Here is a 14,755-nt window from a genome sequence, read left to right as displayed (position 1 = left end):
GTACCCTACATAGTTTCTGCATCCATGAGGATAAGTTAAGCCGACATCGAGGTGCCAAACCGCGCACTCATTTTGTACACTCTTGCGCAAATTAGCCTGTTCTACATGTTATCATAATAAATTTTATTTCCATTTTTCACAAAATGGTTCAGACTATGTCTTCATTTTTATTAGAGCGACTTATAGCCAAGCTCCCCATAACTTATTTAGTGTACGTAATCGCTACGAAATATGCTTATTTACCACTTACTCAACCTTTTACTGCGAAAGATCCTACACGACGTTTTGATGTAGATAATGAATAGATTACATTTGGTTTATAATAACCTCTGTATGTTACTGTAGATAATTTTTTAAAAGAAGAATCTATATTTCTTAATCCTCCTTTTCATTGAAATTTAAATACAGATCTATCTGCTCTATTACGTCTTGTTAATCTTCCTTTAACTTCTAATCTTACACCTCCTAAATTTTTATATTTAATAGAATTAAATATTATATTCGAAATATTGCTATAGTATCTACTACGCTGTATTTTAGAAGCGCTAAACGAAGTTTGTGCTCTAGTATCATAAGATTTGGCTTCTAATAATGAATTATAAGAACCTGAGTTTATTAATTTAGAGTCCTTTAGTATAGAAACTAAACTTAAATTAGGATAAGCATTTTCTAATAAAGAGAAATCTTTAGATTTAACCATAATAGCTTTTTCCTGAATTCTATTAACTTCAGGTAATTTGGCTACTTTTAATAAACTATCCATTACTCTTATAACCTGAGATTTAGGTTTTCTTAATTTTAAAGTTAAAACTTGAGTAAAAATTTCAGGGTTAAAAGCCAAAGATTTTAAATTTATTATATTAAATTCTATATTTTTATTGAAAATTCGAGATAAAATACTACTTAATTTATGTAAGTAAATATTTCTTTCAAATTTAAATTTATTTAAATAATAATTTAATTGATATTTTCTTAATAAATCCAATTTATCCAAGTATGATTTTTTAAATTGTCTGCTTAAATATAATCTTAAATATAAATTAAAACATTGTAAAGACTCTGTTAAAAATTTATATTTAGAAAAAAGAATTTGTTTTTGATCTTCGTTTTTAGAACTTAAAGCTAAAGTAATATTATTTGTATTAGCTAGTAACTCATGGGCTCCTGAAACACCCTGAATTTTTTTTTTTAATCCATCTTTAAATGAATTTAAGACTTTATTTTCTCAATAGTTAGATAAATTTATATATTGTTCATATACAATATTTTTTCCTGTATTAATAGTGTATAAAGTTACTATAGCTTTAGAATTTGTATGTTTTGTTTCCATTTTACTTACATAGATTTTTTTTAATAATAAACTTCTTTTTCTAGGAGATATCAATCTTGATCCTATAAATTTATTATTTGCAAAATATAAATTAAAATAACTTTGTATTACTTTATTAGCATTTATATTATCTATAGGTAAGTTTTTCATATTTTTTTTATAATATGAATAGATTGTATTTTTTCATTCTTTAGATACAGGAGGTAAGTATTTAACTCTACCTAAATCATTTAATTGAGTATTAAACGGTGTTAATTTAAACTTATTGTTTAAATTAGAACGAAAAATTTTAGCATTTGTATTTAGAGCTTTCGTTTTCATAAAATGAAATTTTCTTTCTTTTTATCTTTTTTTTATAAGTGTATGGTAATAAAAATGTTGGGTGTTAAAAAGGATTATTGTTAGCATAACTCACCTTATAGTCGTTGAACGATTTTATCTTATATAATTATGCCAAGATAAATTTCGCTTCAAATCTACTTATATAAGTAATTCTTGAAATTAACCCAATATATTCTCAATAATTTTAACTTTTCTCCCTTTCGCCTTCGGCCTTACCGGCCTGGGGCTAAGCCGAGGGGTTAAAAATATTGAAGGACAAACATCCCTAGCGTAGCTTTTCCAATAATCCAAGATCTTTCCTTTTTGCATCTTGTGATCCTATGCCCTGCTTACGCAACTGTAAGATTTGTTGTTAATCAAACAGTATGGCACGAATTAGCCGTTGAGCTTTTCAGGTATTTATCATTATTATTAATAGCGGGGGGGGAGATTTTGCCGACCCAGTCACCTTAATAACTCCAAAAACATTAGAATAGCGAGACGACGAAGTCGTCGCCGCCCCTTCATAATATTTTTTTGTATACCGCTACTTTCACTATAGTGAAAATCGTACCTTAGATCCGTCCGTATCTACAACAAGGGTAGATAAAGCGAATTTCATAAGATTAAATATAGTAAAACTACATAAAACCACAAACAACGTTATAAATTTTATAACAAATAAATTTTAGACACTCCCTTTTACTCTTTAAGGGGTCTGTGCCCCACATAAACTGTCTCCTAACAATATATTCCTTACCTAAGGCTACTTATATGTCAGACTAGGTTAATCTTTTCTTTCACTCCGCCTTCAGCCAACCGCAACTGCATCGTGTAGATTCCATCCATCCTCTACCCGATTCGTCAACATTTCCCTCTCTCCTTTCACCCTTCCCAACCGTCTGTCTGGGTTCTAGGAGTACCTCCTCAACGCAAAACATGACAGCCCGCTCCCACCCAGTCCACCAAACTCCCAACGCCGTCTTCTCATCAACCCCCCCCCCTAGCAAGCCACCGAACAAGGAGGTGTGGAGTTTGGTACACCGTGGGAAAGTGACATTCCAAACAAATCTACAAACAACTGGAGCGCCGCGAGCGCGTGGGAAGCAAGGGGTGGAGGGGGGACACGGGTGGTGGTGCAAAAGGCGGGCCGCTGGGGTTCAAACAACGTGGGAAAGCAAACGTCGCCAGCGGAGCCCTTCCCCCCCCCTCTCTTCTCGTAACCCAAACCTCATCTCCTCCAAGGGGAGGAGGGGTGGTGGTGTGTCCAGGTTTGTCCTCTTTGAGGAGGATCATCGTCATTCCTATCCAGCTGCTCGGGTCCCCCCCTCTTCTCTCCTCCCCTTTCCCCTAGGGTAGTTTCCGTACAGCGTCGAAACATTCTGCCCAGCAGTTCCATTCAAGCCCTCCACGACGCATCCCGATCCTGCCAGCCTGATTGATACGGTCAGCCGAGGGTACAATATACCGTTCCCTAGCGCCGCGTTCGCACATGCATGAAACACACACGCGCGCACAAGGTGATGAGATCCCACGCCCCAGCCGTAGCAGTGGCATTCACGCCTCCAGCAAGAGGCCCGAACCGGGCATCCCGCGTCGCCCTGCGTGGGCGGCGTGGGTTGCGTGAGTGAGCATGTATGCGGCGTATCTGTTGGTGGTGGTGGTGGTGGTGGTGGTGGTGGGCTAACCACCGTTCCATCAAAAATGCAACACCAACTTGACAAACTAATCCAACAACATCCCACCAAAGTACCCTTTTTCTCTTGAAATCTCTCAAAACGGATAGTCTCTGTGGATTCTTATCACGAAGGATTCGGGGGCCAAGGCCACCACCAATGACAGAAATTACCATTCCTATATCTCCTTCCTCTAGAGCTCTCCCTCCCTCCCGTTTCTAGGCTCCATGTGTCTCCATGTCTCTCTTTCTTCGTGTGTGTAGGTGCCTGTCTCTGTCCCTGTCTCTGTCACTCCCGCTCGCCAGGATCTTGCCATTCTCGATGAACAAACAACCGTCCTCCCCTTCCCTTGAGCCCACTCCCACCCGCCGGCCTTGTGCCGTGCAACACGCAGATGGACCCAAGACGAGAGACAAAAACGAGAGACAAGAAGATCCCTCCACCCCCCCAGAGCGCAGTCGTTCCGCGTACCCGTCAACTTTTACCCCCTACCGCCGGCGCCAACGCAGCACTAGGTTCCCACCATCACACTATTGGAATCGAACTCCCAGCTGAGCGGGCCGCTCGCCACCTTGGACTCGCGCGATGTAGCCACAGTGTGATCGTGACTCTGTGCGTGTGGGTGGGACGTGGGATCGTAGAGACGCCGCCCGGGCGGTGGTACGCAATGTTGGTAATCTCCTTACAAAATGTGAGAGAATATGGTCAGACACAACGGTTTTGGGGGAGGGGGAGTGGAGGTCCAACCCAAGGCCCAATCCAACCAACCTAAGCCCACGAGGCAGGATGGCGCCTTGTTCTACCTGTGTTTGTGTGTGTGTGAGCGTTTACGCACAATGATCAAGGTAGACCGACAGACACATAAATGACCCGTGTGCCCGGTGCCCGTATCCGTCTGTTCATGTTGAACCAAACTGATTCAAATACGAGCTCTGTGTCCCCATCTGGATGCCAACGTGAGTGAGCCAATGTGGGTTTTGTGGCTCGAATGGATGCTTATTCATTGCCTATTTGCTTGCTTGCGCATTTTCTGGCCTATTTTCTCGCCTCTTTCACCCTCTTTCTCTTAAGCTCTCCCTCCCCCCCTCTCCCCCTCCACCCCCCCTCTCTCTCTTGCCATCTTCACTCTCCCCAAGACTCCTCTCTTATCCACATTCTCTAGCAAACCGAGACACAAAAACACCTTTGTCAAGTGACATAGAATTCACGCACAGATGGAACGCCACCACATTGGGTGGACATCCAACCAACCAGCACTCAACCGCCATCCGTTTCCACACCGGGGCTGCGCGGACAAACCCCCCCCAAATGCCAGTTCCCAACCCTTTGGATCCGTCTCGGGTAAATCAGACGAACTCTCTGCCGTCCGAGGTGTGGGTGGCGGAACCCAACCACGCGGGCAGGACAAGGCTCTCAGCCAAGGATCATCTCAATTTAGACGTCATCCCATCCTCGAGGCTGAGCCGATGGTGGCTTTGTCCTTCCCCTACCCAAAATCCTTCCTTCTTACAGGCACCACATTTGCCAACGTTGGCGCATTCGGGACCAAGGATGCCGAGTGAAGACCACAATGCCTTTCATTGTTCTCCACGTCCGATACCCGGCGCTCAACGTAACCAAGAAATACCATACATATCGTTAAGTAACCCGCCCACAAAATGTCGCAGCACGGCCCGGAGCCGGTGATAGAAGCGTCCGGCCGGGGCGTTCGACGTCAATGCTATCCTCCGTGTGGTATCGAAATGCCCAGCCACCCAGACAATGCCCGTCTCTTGACGCCAATCTCGACCATGTCGTTGCTGCGCCTACCCAAATTATGCTCGGGTTTGGTCTGTCATGAGACCTTACAAAAAAAAAAAGTCAACCACACCCATGCTGAGCAGAGCCGAAATTGGCAACCAACGACGGAGGGAAACCTCCTTTACCGTGGGATATGGCGTGTTCCAATCGGTATAATTTCTCGCCTTGCCGGCGCTCCTGAATCGAAAATATCGCGCCTACTTGAAGATGTCCAATCGAATCCGAACCGCAATCACTCTTCTGGCCACGAATCGAAGGTATAGTGGTACACAGTCGGGGCTGTCGTGCCAGGCCCGGAAACAAGTTCGGCCTCAAAAGCTTGCTCCTCTCAGCCCAAGCGTCGTTCGGCCCGACCTATTATTGCTCCTCAGGTTTGGAGACATGTGGCGTGACCCAGCCGCCAATGATGCATTCACGCAGTTAATTAGTGTTCCAGGAATAATGGTTCATGCCGTCAAACGAGCCCCGGTGAGCGCTGCTGTATGAACCAGGGGCTGGCGGAGCGGGCCCATGCTCCTGCTTGGGCGTCGGCGCAGAGCCTCCGCTCGCGTACTGGTCAGGAAAACCGTAAGGCCTTGCTTCACTGCTGCTGTATGCCACCGTCGAGGCAGGCTCTCCGGCTGTTGTTGTCCAAGAGCTCGAGGGCGGGTAGTAGTCTCGAGAAGGGTTGGGGTGTGACGCGGGGGGTTCGGGCTTGTAGGACGGCGGTGCAATGTCGCTAGGGTTACTGCCCACTGCTCCGTATGAAGAGCCGTATCGGTACTCTGGGGATGCCTCATGATGAGACATGGACCCGATGGAAGGCTGACTTGCGTGCCGTGGGCTTTTGGTAGGTCGAGGGTTATCGACATATCTGGGCACGTTGAGTGCGTTGTCTGCGCTCGATGCCATTGCCGTGGCTGATACGGATAGTGGTGGCGGAGCAGTTGTGCTTTGCACGTAGGCGTACTGTGTCCTGATGGGAGGCTGCTGTTGGTCGTTGGCAACCAGAGAAAGCTGAACTGAAGGCATCGACGTTTGTAAAGGCATATCATGGCCCTCTCCGCTGAAGCTTGCGCTTCCCGGCAGAGAAACCTTGTGGTAAGACTCTCCCATACTCGTCGCCGGGTAGCTTCCTGAGCCAGCTGCTGGTAGCTGTGACATCCCGGGCACCGAGTTTGAGGAGGACCAGTTGGGGTATGAACTATGGTGGATCAGTAAGTGGGCTTCGTGTTGTACCAATATGTCGCATCGAGTGATGGGCATGTGTGGTGGAAGGGTAAAATTATGGGGAGGGGGGTTTGTCTCACTTTGATCTCATGGCTCCCATGGGTGCTCCCGGCATCTTAGGCCCTCCCGCGTTAAAGGTGAAGGCAGAACGGGGCATCTGCATGTCTAATGCCCTCGCCTTGGCATCCTGCGGCTTGATAGCCAACGGTCCTGCCACAATACCCAGCCCAGTCTCAACCAAAGCCTGGCCTCTGGAGCCAGCGCTCGACCCTAGTAGGGGAATCTCCTTCCTCGCCTGGAAGTTGCGAGGACTGCGGCCTCGTACAACAATTGGTGCAGTAGTCGCTTCAGTGAGCACAATCTTGCTTCCGTTGGCCAATGTCCCAACAACCTTGAGGTGAAGCACAAAGTGTTGCTGGAGTTCCTTTCGCCGCCCGTTGTTTGCAGTTGCGCTTTGTCAAGTCAGTCAAGATTCGTCGTTACGTTCGCGCAAGTGCGTCGTGGCGGTGTACTCACATTCTGAACTGCAGTCGGCGCCAGCCAATTGGGTAAACAGCATACTCGCCGTCGGATTCCGAACCGTCTTCTTGGAACGGGATCAGCGGAAGTGATGCTGGCTCCTGGTCTGGGCTCTGGGTGATCTCCGGGGAGTTGGGTGGCGGCGTCTTCCAGGGGATGACGATGAGTCGGACGGGATGTCCATCGACAGACTCGATTGCAGAGATGGTTACTTCGGTGTTGCTAACTGGGACCGTCTCGCCGGTTTCGGATATGACAGAGAGCTGGCCTCGCGGGGTGATGAGAGAGCCGCTAATCTGGAAGAGGTTTCGTCGGTAGCAGGTCAGCTCGGGTTGGAGGATGGAACCGTCGGTGCTGTTGGCTGGCATCTCGGACAGAAAGAACATTCCGTGCAGTTGAGCGGACAGCTCCAGCTGTTGCATCCGCCCATGCTGGTCGACAATGGTGTGCTTATCCTGTACCCTCTTGAACGAGAGCAGCTTGTGGTCGTGGTTGACGGTCAGTTTGGAGCCATCGTCCCTCAGGTCCTGGACAATCTCCTGGTAAGGGGGCTGTTCGGTTTGAGAGTAGGGTCTCTTGAGATTGGGGAAGCTGTGGTGGGAAGTCAAGCTGGGATGCGAATGTCTGTCGTATGCATCAGACTCGTCTTGAGGATAGCGACCATAGGGATAAGATCCGTGGTCTACACTCGGATGGGTGCTTCTAGGGCGTCCCGCGTGTGGCGAGTTGGCGGCGTGGCCTCCGAGGCCGGGATCCAGGCTGTTGTTGAATCGAGACGACATTTGGACGGGACTCCCATAGTTCGACCAAAGATTGGAATGCGCCGGCTCTTTCAGCTCTGCCATGACGGGGTAAGTGACCGTGGTTGACATTAGAGCATGCCTCTCTGGTGCGCTGTAGTCCTGTCCCAGACCAAAGCGCGCCTCTGTCACTCTTCTTCGTTCTCTGTCCGTCTCTCTATGTGTGTGTAATTTCACACAATGATACGTCGAGTTCCTTGCTGGAGAATCAACAAGGCATGTACGTTGTTGTAAGTCGACTTGACCAAAGAAGGGTTGGAAAGCGAGGGGAAGATGAGCGAATGTTATTTGATCTCGAGGAGTGATGGCGAAGACTCGAGAGATGCGGAAGATGCAGAGATGAAGTTGAGGATCAACGGACGACGGTCATGTTTAAGGTTGCAGGGAGAGATGTATACTTGTATCTGATGGGGTGGATGGGTAGCTAGAGGACGGTAGATGTTGGAGGGGGTGTCTGATGAAAATCTTCGGCACTGTTCTGGGGTGGATCCTATGATGGGGCAGGGCTGGGGGAGGCCAGCCAAGGCAAGGTCGAGGGTTCAAGGTCAAGGTTGCGTCGAGTCGAGTCCGAGTCGAGTCGAGTTGATGTCTCAACGGGATGTTCCTCTGGCTGGGCCGTTGACCTGTGCCTTCTTCAGCGGCAGCGGCAAAGGCAAGGTCACCGGTACAACGTGACGGCGGGTTCTTGGGCAGGACGGTCAGTGCATGCAACCATACTGGGAAGGAGAAGGTGAGGAGCGGGCGATCTGGTGAGCGGAAGAACAAGGCACGCTATGGAGCTACAACGATGGAGTATGGATGCGCCCTGCAGAGCGACGACCAGGTTTAGGGAAATGCCCTTCTTAGAAGGCGGCGCTATGGGGAAGGGGGCACGCAGCACGCAGTCCGCAGTCCGCAGTCCGCAGACGTAGACGGAGACGCAGACGCAGAGAGAGAGAGAGGGTGAGTGAGAGTGAGGAGACAAGTCGACGAGGGCCCAGGACGGGGGGCGGCACTGAAACGGTTTGATAAGAGCAAACGAGCACAGTTCAGGATACCAGGTCCAGGGCCTTTTACTGTTGTTGCAGCAGTAGCTCTGCTTTATGAACTTGCATACTTGCCCGGTTCAAGGCACGCACGCAGCAGCATTTACCTTGGCTTAGTAGTAACTTAGTGTGAGCAAGACCAGCAAGCGAACAGGACGGACGAGCTCCGGGATGGGCTGGAGAAACCAGCGCATCGCCAACGCCTATTCGCTCAAACACTCTTACGAAGAACCAGCCGGCGCCATACGGATACTCCAGTCTTCATACCCGCATCCGCACATCAATATACATATGATACCTAGGAAAGACGCATAGTCTACTATGTACGTAGGAAATCATGGACACACACGGGTCGAGTAGCCCCAGTTGGACACTGGCGTACATACACACACACTCACACACTCTCTATCTCTCTCTGTTTCTCATTCTCCCCTCTCACTCGGTCGCCCTCGCAGACACGCACATCTTCTCTTCTCCTCTCCAGCGCACCCCCGCTTCTGCCGGAGGCGTGAACAAGTCCCTTGCACAAACTGGCATCGCTAGGAGCAAAAGACATGGAAGAGAGTTGACGGCAAGCCTTCAGGGTTGGCACTACAGACCCTGGTGAGCAGGGTGGCATGTGCGATACGTAGTGTCGCTCCGTCGAGATGGAGGGACGGAGAAGAACCTGGCATGGATCGTACGGAGACACGGGGGGGCCATTTCTCGAGGAGAAATCGCAGGCTGGAAAGGCCCCAATCCCCTCCTCTTGACCAATGAAAGCATCATGGCGAAATGCCCAGGGGTCGAAGAGGGGGGGTCGCTCGATAAGAAGACTAGACAGAGAATCCTCCGACGGTTGTTATAGGCCACTGGCCCGCAACTTTTCTAGAAGACCGTTGGGCAGAGACGCCCACTAAAGGCAGGAAGCGGAAAGGTGTGTGGGCGCAGGGGGTGTGATTTGTGAAAGAGACGGAGAGAGAGGGAGAGAGAGCGAAAGAGAGAGAGGAAGGGGGGATCGGTTCACGAGATTGCTAGAGGCCAGGGGCCGAGTTGAACTCGCTTGGGGCACACATCCAATTCCAACATCCCTGTCCGGGTATGGTGGAGTGGGCAGGCAATATTAGGAGAGGGTTAATATAATAGACACAGGCGCCTGACTGAGGCTTTTGCTGGCAGGCTGGTCAGACAAGAGGCAATGTCTCTGAGCCTGTCCTTATTTTTCGCCGTTGTCCGGCGAAAGAGGGGAGGGGGGTGGTTCTCAAAAGCAAGGCTGTCAACGGCGCGGTTCGTTCAAGCATTCAAGCATTCAAGCGTTGCAAGTCTGCTTTTCTCTTGTTCGGGCTCTGCCGTCAAGTGTCATGACTCTCCTGGGAACCAAGACGCGCCACAGCAGGCACATGCCGGGCTCGAGTCGGTCGGGAGACTGAGAGAGAGAGAGAAGAGGGGTGTGGGTGGAAGACGGAGACCGAGAAAGCAAGAAACCAAAGGGGTCCTTTCCTGGATCAAATGTGAGGAAGAGGAAGGTAAGTGAACAGGTCGGTGAAGATGCCTGGTTCCATGGTATATCGAATGCGTGCCCACGACTCGCGATGCTTGCGGTTGCGTCTCTCAAAGCCTCACTGCGCATGCTTAGACTCATATGGAGATCCGTTATGACTTACATACGTGGGCGCTAGTGACCCTACGGCCCAGACGTAATCTCCTGGCTCCTCCTTTCTTCTCCTGTGTAGTCCGTACGGCTCTTGCGAAAAGTAGGTACTATGCCCAAGCGAGGGTGAAGGGTTCAAGGTTGAAGACGTGTCAATAAATCCGAACAAGAGAAACACTCGGGGACACAGGACACGGGGTCGGCAAGTTGTGGGTGTGTCAAGGAAGCAGAGGAGGGGCCCAAAACATAACACAATATGGAGGAGTATCCGCAGTGTGAAGAGAGAGCGAGACAGAGGAAAAGAAACGAAGGAGAGGCAAAGAAAAGAAAAAAAAAGACACCAAAAAAATAGAGCGAGGCACAAATGCGGAGGCGCCCAGGCATGTTCGTGGGAGAAGTTCCTGAAAGGGGAAGCTAACAGTCTGTGCCCGCACCCGGGGCAGGGGTCTGCAAAACGCGCAGGGGTTGAGGGTCGGTCCTCATCATGGCAGTTGATAGAAGCCGGGCTTGTCGACGGGGGAGTACGTACCAATTATCCCCGTAGTCCCGCCGCCCGCGCAGGTGCGCAACCCACACAGCACTCGAGGTGCCGCGCCAGGAATCCCACGAACCAGTCGCATCGCATCCTTGGCATCGTGCTGCCGCAGTGCTGCCAAAGTACCTGGACAGCTGTGCGTAGAATCTCCGTTTCCCAGATGGCCACTGTTTTCTACCTGCTGCATTCTTCTTGCACTTCTCGCAAAACTCCTCGCGGCCTTTCTCTCGCAAATAGGTACGGATATCTGTCTCGACAATGGGGGCGCTCGGATACCCCGTCCCCCCTCTCCTAAGCAAAGAGGAAGAAAGGGGTCCCCAGGAAACATGAGAAAAAGAGGCAGCCCGTCTCATCAAGAAAAGACGGGAGAAACGCGTAATCTTGGCTTCCGTGCTCCAAGGCAATCAACGGCAAAGGGTCTTCGACACGAGACGAGGTGAGGCGAGACAATCAAAAGGTCAGCCTGAATTGCGATAGTCAGCATTGTCCTGGATGTATTGACAAGATGGGACTATCTGTCCCCCTCCCCCTCTTTCTCACTCTCTTCCGCGCACGCATTAATACTTCGTACACTATCTACCCTTTAGTCCCGCGGGACAGTGGCACTGGCTCCCGAGGAGCTTCGAGGGTAGCGCAGTGTAGCGTAGCCGTAGCGTAGTAGCAGAGGAGCAAGAAGCAGCGGCAGCCGACGCAGAAGTATCAGCAGTCAAGGCCAGGTAGGGCATGCTAGCTTCCCATTTGTCGACGTTAGACCGGCTGTGTAAGGTACCTGAAGTGCTGCTTCCATGCACCGACATGGATACGGGCAAAAGATGTGCGGTGGAGGACGGGTGACGGGCGGCTGACCGCCTGCCTACCTGACCTCACGGCACCTCGTCGAGGATTCAAGGTACAGAGGATTCAAGGTACGGGTACCATGCAGTCGCAAGCAACGGTGCGGCATGGATGTGGGCCTCGACAACGACCTTGGCCCGGTCTGGCTCGTGGTTGTGCAGCCAGCTTGTAGCGTCTGCCCTCAAATACTGGATGGCCTCGGTCGAGGTCTTGGTAGTTAGTACAGACATTTGGAAGGGGGGGGCGCAAAGGGTGAAAAGGAAAGGATCACGGTCGGGTGCATGCAGAGAGTATGCAACAGCTGCAGTAGCCCCCAGAAGCTTCGACCCACGGCTGCAGCAGCGGCCCAATGTGGCTGTTGAGAAGCATCAGTAGGCTGGGGTCTGGCAGAGCGGTGGCCACATGGGCCAGCCAACTGACTGACTGCCTCTGGGCAAGGTGAGGTGAGAAGCGGTGCTGTACGGTGCGGGTGCGGTGCAGTGCGATGCCCAAGCACGAAAGCGGTCAATCATCAGATGCACACGGATGCCGAGGGATAGGCAGGCCGTCCGATGCGATTTCCTGCATGTCGACGCGGAAAGGGAAGAGTCGCGCTCGCGCCGTCTCCCGAGCGAGATGCGATCGGAGCGTAGTCCGGTCCTGTCGAGGGGTGGCATGGGGGGTGGTGACGGCGTGAAGTCGGAGAGTGGACGACAGAAGAGGACACGAGGCGGGAGGTAACGTTCAGAAGCCCCCCAGGTCCATAGAACACACCCACACACACACATACACACCCTCCGACGTAAAGCGGATGAAGGCCTGGGATCAAGTGAAGTGCTTACGTACTTGAAGATCCAATGTACCTATGTTGCGGGAGTGGCTTACCTATGTTGTATTGTCCCGTTCTCGTAGTAAGGTAAATGCAACTCACATATGAGGAGCTATATTCTAGTCCAGGGTTAGGTAAAGCAATATCCGATGTCGATACGGTCTACAAAAGGAGGTTACTATGTATGGCCAAGTATTGATTGCCGCAGCCAAAAGGATATTGAAGCGATGGCAACTATCGATAACAATTTCCCTGTTCCAAGGAAAAACCACAGTGCAGAGTCGGGCCTTTGCGCAAGACGGCCTAATTGCCGCAGTCGGTCGGTCGACAAGGAAGAGACCTGGTGGCCGAGTCGACTTACCAGTGTCAAGCATAGGATAATTAATCTGCGGCCACGCAGCTTGTATCCTGGAGCAATGTGAATAAAGAAAAGGCGCAACTCCAGAAAAAGTCGGGGGGAGTATTTCCGGGCAAAGGCCAGGAGTCCAGGACGCGATCGTAGCCTTGGTTATCCGTCAGGTACCTAAGGTACTATAGTATGCTCAATGCTCGACCAGGCCCATCTTGCCAGGTCATGGTCAAGGGAGAGAGACATGGAACGGGTCCGGAATCCGGAACAAGCCCAAGCCGAAAATGGAAAGAGCAGGAGACAAGCACGGCCAGGACCAGAAATCAGACTTCAGAGCACAGTCAGTCAGTCGCACCTGAGGGAAGGGGACGACCTGGCCGGTGCAAGAGCTGGCGGAACAGCCTCAATGGTGAGATGAACTGACGGAGAGAGTGAATAAGGGAGGTAGGTACCTTAAGGTAAGCAAGTGCCATCAGTCGTCGGTACGGTAAGGCAAGGTAGGTATCTATCTACGGAGTGCCAAGTAAGGTAAGGTGCGCTTGAATTTGCCTTCGCTCTTGCCTTCGCTTTCGCCCAGCTGACCTTGTGCCCTTGGAAGCGATGGGAAGGAAGGACCCCGTCGAATGACACTGGCATCTGCACCTGCCAACTCTCTTTCGGCCCCTCCGCCTCGCCTTCCCGGATGTAGTGTCCTGCCCTTGGCGAGGAGGTCACCCACGTCTCGACGCTGCCCTCACTCTCACGGCCCGCCGTTGTAATTGCTCTATTTTTGCTTCAAGGGCAGGTCGGGTCGGGTGGTCGGAGGAAGCGACGGGAAAAGGAGGGAGGCACCGCCCCGGCGGCCGGAGGACCGAGAGGTTCCCATCCAATCTTTCCCATTTCAAAGGCCTTGTTAATAACGGGCATGGCATTCTCCATCGTTGATGCCTCATACCGACCTCGTGCCCTCTCTTACAGCGCCCCGACCTCTCTTCTCCCCCTTCCCCTACCCCTCCGGACTACCACTGCAACTCCCCTCCCCGTTCTCCATCCATCATCGCGACCATGATGACCCCAGCCCTAGCTAGCACCATCATGACACGCCGAGGTGCTCTTCAACTTCTTCACCAATCCCTTACCCAAGCAGGTTCCAGGACCGCAGGCCGCCAAGCGTGACAGGTCTCCAGCGCCTAATCCAGCAACTCAGCAACTACAAGCAGCGCATCGAACCCCCCAATTCGGGGCCACGTCCCCGGCGTTCAGTGAATTGTTCGACTTGTTCGTGCAGTCGCGCTGGAGAAATACAGTGCCTCGTCACAGTGTACGGGGCCGATATAAACCCGCACCGACTACCTAGAAAACTCAAAATGAGACCAGGCAGGGTTGACCAGGCTGAAAGTGCTTGAAGAGCCGGGGCACTGATTCAATCTCGTTGCGTTGACGCCTCGGTCAATCATTGTCGTGCTTGCCCTCATGGTTCCAGCTCCACCTCCCACTTTCTCTCCTTGTTCTGCTGCCCTGCCGTGCTTGCCTCCCATTCCACATCCATACCTATTTCTGCCCAGTCCACCTCAGTACGTACCCGTAGTCCAGTACGTACCTGGTCCTATATAAGGTAGGTACCTAAGGTAGTACTCTGTACGGATATGTGGTCAAGAACTCAAGATCCAATGTCCAACCTCCACTTGCGCGGATCCTGCTCCCAACCTGGAACCCCACCCTTTGCTCGAGTCCACTCCTCGAGCTCGGGCTGGCTAGGTGGCTCCCACTCCTTGCGTTTTTCAATTTGTACGGATACTTGCACCTGCCATTCCATCACATTTATCCCCATGCTCTTACGTAGTAGAAGCCTGTACCTACGAGATGACATCTGTCGGGTTGGCCTGGGTATACCTTTACCTTTACCTTTACCTTATCCGCCTGAGGTATGCAACACACAA

At 51.0% G+C, this 14,755-nt stretch overlaps 5 protein-coding genes across 5 annotated transcripts; 4 read left to right on the top strand and 1 right to left on the bottom strand.

Annotated features, from left to right (window-relative positions):
• Nucleotides 1-5,547: 5,547 nt before the first annotated feature.
• On the bottom strand, nt 5,548-7,727 carry CORC01_08814 (NDT80/PhoG like DNA-binding family protein; the record flags this gene model as incomplete). Its single annotated transcript, XM_022620444.1, has 3 exons — nt 5,548-6,310; nt 6,417-6,788; nt 6,853-7,727. 3 exons carry the CDS (start codon nt 7,725-7,727, stop codon nt 5,548-5,550), a joined length of 2,010 nt encoding a protein of 669 aa, XP_022473123.1.
• A 420-nt stretch (nt 7,728-8,147) lies between these two features.
• On the top strand, nt 8,148-8,566 carry CORC01_08813 (uncharacterized protein; the record flags this gene model as incomplete). Its single annotated transcript, XM_022620443.1, has 3 exons — nt 8,148-8,319; nt 8,386-8,404; nt 8,449-8,566. 3 exons carry the CDS (start codon nt 8,148-8,150, stop codon nt 8,564-8,566), a joined length of 309 nt encoding a protein of 102 aa, XP_022473122.1.
• Nucleotides 8,567-9,857: 1,291 nt separating this feature from the next.
• CORC01_08812 (uncharacterized protein) lies at nt 9,858-10,193 on the top strand (the record flags this gene model as incomplete). The annotated part of the gene is made up of 1 exon (XM_022620442.1): nt 9,858-10,193. The coding sequence occupies one exon, from the start codon at nt 9,858-9,860 to the stop codon at nt 10,191-10,193; it is 336 nt and encodes a 111-aa protein (XP_022473121.1).
• Nucleotides 10,194-11,790: 1,597 nt separating this feature from the next.
• On the top strand, nt 11,791-12,399 carry CORC01_08811 (uncharacterized protein; the record flags this gene model as incomplete). Its single annotated transcript, XM_022620441.1, has 2 exons — nt 11,791-12,050; nt 12,219-12,399. 2 exons carry the CDS (start codon nt 11,791-11,793, stop codon nt 12,397-12,399), a joined length of 441 nt encoding a protein of 146 aa, XP_022473120.1.
• Nucleotides 12,400-13,120: 721 nt separating this feature from the next.
• On the top strand, nt 13,121-13,884 carry CORC01_08810 (uncharacterized protein; the record flags this gene model as incomplete). Its single annotated transcript, XM_022620440.1, has 2 exons — nt 13,121-13,180; nt 13,525-13,884. 2 exons carry the CDS (start codon nt 13,121-13,123, stop codon nt 13,882-13,884), a joined length of 420 nt encoding a protein of 139 aa, XP_022473119.1.
• Nucleotides 13,885-14,755: the final 871 nt, after the last annotated feature.

Source organism: Colletotrichum orchidophilum (assembly GCF_001831195.1).
Source record: "Colletotrichum orchidophilum strain IMI 309357 chromosome Unknown Scaffold_76.1, whole genome shotgun sequence".
In the NCBI taxonomy this organism is placed as follows: Eukaryota; Fungi; Ascomycota; class Sordariomycetes; order Glomerellales; family Glomerellaceae; genus Colletotrichum; species Colletotrichum orchidophilum.
This window is presented reverse-complemented; position numbering and strand designations above follow the sequence as displayed.